Source organism: Zea mays, chromosome 3, assembly GCF_902167145.1.
Source record: "Zea mays cultivar B73 chromosome 3, Zm-B73-REFERENCE-NAM-5.0, whole genome shotgun sequence".
Lineage (NCBI taxonomy): Eukaryota > Viridiplantae > Streptophyta > Magnoliopsida > Poales > Poaceae > Zea > Zea mays.
In genome coordinates, this window is record NC_050098.1 from 133,233,512 (window position 1) to 133,238,888 (window position 5,377).

Genomic DNA, 5,377 nt, shown 5'->3' on the forward strand with positions numbered 1-5,377 from the left:
CCTAATATGCGTGGTCATCTACTACGAGTTATGATGGTCGGTCGGTCCTTGTTCCCCTCATCGCCAGGGGGCTACTCATCTTCGCTCCTAGAGGGACCCAGATCCGAGTCCATGCAGAGTGCGTCGAAGATGAGGTCCCCGCTGTCGTCGGCCATCTCCACGCACTCCATGTCGTCCATCATGGGGAGGTGGCCATGAGGCACGAGGACGGCGATTACCATCGAGGCATGGCGTAGTCGAGGTGGAAAGGCGACGATGCTGTCGCGGTAGGGCGCTGTCTCCGCATCGCACGACGTAGAGAGCTCTATGTAGGATGCAAAGAAGACTGACATGTTATCATATGAGGTATTCAGCCCCCATATGAATCGCAATCTGCTACCTTATTTCATCGGCCTCAGATGGTAGGGTCGGTCTGTGCCACATACGCCACCGACGTGGGGCGAGGCTGAGAGTACCGAGGGTAGTCGAGATGGCGTCGGGGGCTCTCAGACAGGGTAGGTCGGGCGGGCATCGCCCTGACCATGTCACCCTCCAGGCCAATGGTATAGTCGAGCCTCCCGAAGCGGATGGATGCTCTAGGAGTGCATTCGACGCGGGAGCCTCCGTCGTACCTCTCGGTTGTGCTTAGACTCCTAGGTGGAGGGGGTCGGGCTTTCGGGGCCCTAATCGCTTCTCCTTTGCCATTGAAGGGGAAGTCAAGACTCCCAAAATGGATTATCGTTCCGGGAGGTCGATTGTCGGTGTGGCTTGCCATCCGGAACTTGGATGTTCTCATCGCGGAACTAGCAAGTCCCCTACCTAGAGCGCCAACTGTCTGTGTTTCATACTTCACTCTGACAAGAAAATTTATTATGCGCATTTCGAGCTTCAGAGGGTGTGCACGGAGGGCGCAAGATTTATACTAGTTTGGGCAGAACGTCCCTACATCCAGTCATCGTTGGCTTGGGCTACCGGCACCATTGATGATAAAACTTGTAGTAGGGGTTATATCAGTCGAGAGAGGGATGAGAGACTCCCAGATCTCCTATCGGGGTGGAAGTGGAGCTTAGAAGCTGAGAGGTGGAGTCCTAGCTAAGTCTTGGCTTAGCGGGGCTTTGGCCTCCTGGTCCTCGCCGGCGCTCCTCCCCCTGTTTGTCCTTGTGGGCTCGTCTCCGTCTAAAGGCATTCGGTCGTCCCTCAGTCCGTCCTTCTGTTCCTCGATCGTTCCATCCGTCGATCTATCTGTCTTGAGGCGACCCTCACTCTTTTATAGACCGAGAGAAGGGTAGGCCAGCGGTGGCTTCTATAGGAAGGAGCCGTAAGGCAGGGGTAAAACCAGTATTTTACCCTGTGTGAGTCCATGCGTACTCGTGGGGCCTGGAGCTGCCTAGTTGGCGTGTATTTATCGTAGTGGATGACGCGAGGGCGACGATGGTCCCATGCGCCATCATTCCGGCTATGCCGACCCCTGGCTTCCGTAGCCTGGGGTTCGCTGCAGCCGTCGTGTAGTGCCCTATGGGAGGTTTACGCACTCAGGCCTAGCCCGATAGGCCATGAGTGCATCGCAAACCGAGGGGCATGAGGGCCATTAATGCACCACAGTCATGGGGTTCGTAGGTCATGGGTGCTATGCGGCCCAAGTGGTTTGTAGGTCATGAGTGGGAAGCGGACCGGTGCCCATGCTGTGGCTTGGAGCTAGGCTTGGTTAATGCGACCAGTCATTTATGGCAGGTCAGTCAGGAGCCGGGCGCGGGATCCACTCAAGTGGTTCCCTTTCGACATGCCCATCCTCCCTTGTTAGGCTCCGCCACGCCCGGCCCTAGGCTCGGTGCCGCGGGGTTTGACTGGGGGCAGGTTCTTCCAGGGTTGGCGCACCTGCCTCTTCCGACTGACTAACAAGCTCTAACGATTAGGAGCTCTTTCCTTAGTGCGATCACTGATCGACGGGTCCCAGGGATCGGGGATCATTTCTCTGACACTCCTCTACCACTCCACTATCTAACACATGTTTATATTATGTTTTGCTTCCCCACATATTATACCAAACCAAATGTAAATTAATTGTTTGAAGCACTAAATAAATTTAAATGTAAAAGTTGTCAAATACAAAGTTGCATAACTCTTCGAGATCTATAAATTTCATTTTGATAGTTACTTCATCTTAAGTCGTTTACAAAATTTGAATTTCAAATTCGATAATTTCAAACATTTTTTTATGATAAGATGATTTGAAATTAAAAAATTGTGAACTACAAAGTTAAATAACTTTTTGAGACCTACAACTTCCATTTTGTGGATTTCCATCCAAATTTGTTTGAACATTTCTAATTTTGAAATTCAAACATAGTTTCGCATGACACAATGATTTAAAATAAAAAAGTTGTCAATTACAAAATTTCACAACTTTTCAAGATCTACAACTATTATTTTGGTGATTTTTTCATTCGAGGTCATTTGAAAATTTTGAATTACATTTTTAAAAAAATTCAGACATAGTTTTCATTGACAAGATGTCTTCAAATCAAAAAGTTTCCAACTATTGTCTTTGCCAAGAGTCCAAAAAACACTTGGCAAAGAAGCTCTTTGCCTAGTGTCCAAAAAACCGTTTTTAAATTATATAAAAAGCAAACAAAGTTAGAAAATCATGATAGTTTATATGTGGAGGCTGTGATAAAAAGTTGACATGATTTCATGAATGTTTACAAACCGAAGAATCGACGAATATGTTTCATGATTTGTTTCATATGGAGATTGATTAGGTGGTAACCATAGTACATGTCAAACTTTAATGAAACTTTATCAACCTTTTATTATAGCCTCCACTTATGATATCATGACATCCCGAAAGTTTTATAATTTTTCAAACTTCGTTTGCTTTTTATACAATTTAAAAACAATTGTACATGGTGATATTTCGTGAACATAATGTTCGAATTTTCTGGTCTATTATTGTATACGACCTCAACTTATACTTAGTAACATGAACATCTGTTTTCTATTCATGTTTTCATTATACGAATGACTTACCGTTCAAATTTGAATTATCTCAAGAAATTCAGTTAAATAAAATAAATTTACTAAATCTACAAAACACTGAGAAATGTACCAAAACTGAACATGTAGTTCTAGGTGTTATAGGAATATAGCAGAACAAGTTTTAGGGCAAGAAGAAAAAAATAAAAAATACTTTGTTGGGTGTAAAAGAAGATAATAATACACAAAGTGCATCTTTGCCTCCTATTCTGAGCTGACGCTAGGCAAATACCTATTTAACTAGAGTCTAGAAATGGTACCAAACAAAGAGGCCTCCTTTGACGAGTGACGCGGTAGGACACTCGGCAAAAAGAATGGTGGTTAGGTGGTATTAGTTGCTGATGGTGACACTAGCCAAACCACTTTTTGTCGAGCATTTTTATTTGATAAGTATCCGATATTAGTTAAACCACCTTTTTACTGATTGTTTTTCTTTGTTAAGTGTTTCACACCAAAAATTTGATTTCTTTACCGAGTGTCTGACACTAAATAAATGTTCGATTTGCTCGATGCCTTTCTTTGCCCCGTGGATTTGTACTCGAGACAAAAATTTAACACTCAGCTAAAATTGTCTGTCCGGTCGTGGGTCGAGCGAAGCGGGGCACACCATGGACTCATGTGACGTGTGTCACGACGAATCGAGAGAAGCTATTTGATATATAATCATTATCAATATATGATAATTATTGTTATTACAATAATAATTATTATTATTCCTTTATTATTTCCACACGCGTTCCAACAGTAGGATCTGAAGCAGTTGCATCGGTAGTCACTGCGATGATAATAAGTAATTAATGAGATACCGCATACGCAAGGGCCATTCCATCGGGCATGACGGCGGTGTGGAACATGAGCTTGCTCATGTCAGGCACCTTCCTAGGGGAGCCGATGATGAGGTTAATGAGGAGGCCGCTGACGCCGATGAAGATCAGCCCGGCTATGGCGCCCACGACGAAGCCCGCGAGAGAGCAAGCAAAGACGCCGGCGCCGACGTTTGCGACCGCCTTGGTGACAGCCGCGCCGACGACGGCCTCCACGGCGAAGCCCCCTAGCCCCGCCAGGAGGTTGAGGCTGCCCTTGAGGATGGCCTCCACCTCGTGCTCCGTGGTGAACACGTCCCACGCCAGGTTGCCCGCCGCCATGATGAAGACGCTCACCGCCTGCGCCCACGTCGTGGCTGCAATCTTAGGGCCACCGGCAGAGCGGCCCGACGAGAACATCCGCACCGGTAGCCCCGCCCGCCCCGACTCGACGATGATGCTGTTGTACACCTCCAGCTTCTGGGTGTCGTCCAGGTCCTCGAACTCCTCGCCCTTGCTGCCGTACCCGAGCCGGAGCTGGTGCCTCCGCACAAGCTCGGCGAAGTCGATGCCCTCCAGCTTGAGCGCCTGGGAGTAGGCGCGGGAGTGCGCCCGCGCGGAGGCGCTCCGCTGGTTGTAGCAGTACTGCCACATGGCGGCCTTGTACTCGGACGCCTCCGCGGCGAGGCCCTCGACGTTGGCGGCCGGTTCGGCGACGGCGTCGGCGAGGGCGTCGTAGTGCGCCCGCAGCTTGTCGATGGCGTCCAGACGCACGCAGCAGTTGCGGACGTTCTGCAAGCACGCGTTGAGGCCGTAGACGACGTAGTCGTCCATGTCCCGGGCGACGAGGCTCCTCGTTCCGCCCGAACGCTCGTACGTGATCCTGGCCGCCATGGAGTCGTCAAGGAGCTTCATTGTCCGCGTGTAGCAGTCGCTCACCGTCTTGAGGTACTCAACGCGCTCCGTCTCCGACTTGATCGCTTGGCTCATCATGAGCTCCTCGTTGTTCCGCAGCAGCATCGCTAGCGCCTGCAGCTGCGACTTGTCGGTCAGCATCAGCAGATCAGTCATCCCGGCCTTGCTCTCGCCGTCTTCTTGGCTTGCCGGTTTAGTAGTCTCATCTGCCACCTTTGCTGCTACTCCTTCCGAGTCCATGGATCAAACACTAAGCTCCTGCATATATATATTGTCTCAGTTCCAATATTTATGTATTATGAACCATATATACTAAGGCAAATCGTTGCTACTTGTAGTTAAGTATAAACCAGCTTGTAACTAGTAGTAGCTTATAAGACCGCACTTACAATAAGGATGGATTTGAGTAGTAGGAGTAGCTATGTTTCGTATAAGGCAGCAGATCATATGATCAAAGCGAGCTATTTATAGGTATACAACTTTGTGATATATATCCTACTCCTAGTCCTACCAAATAGGTCCATAACAGCGTGCAGCACGCGCATGCACTTAAATAATATATCATCCCTCCGTTGATAGGGAAGGGGGTGGGGTCTGGTCTTGTTGGTGTTGTATCAAGTTAAGCATGGGTCTGTATGCTGTCCAGG

The 5,377-nt window shown here is 48.4% G+C and overlaps 1 protein-coding gene across 1 annotated transcript; it reads right to left on the reverse strand.

Annotated features, from left to right (window-relative positions):
* Positions 1-3,666: 3,666 nt before the first annotated feature.
* On the reverse strand, positions 3,667-5,165 carry LOC542349 (phytase). Its single transcript, NM_001111927.2, is given in 2 exon segments — positions 3,667-4,988; positions 5,120-5,165. A coding segment is annotated over 1 exon segment (1,164 nt). The 5' UTR covers positions 4,971-4,988; positions 5,120-5,165; the 3' UTR covers positions 3,667-3,806.
* Positions 5,166-5,377: the final 212 nt, after the last annotated feature.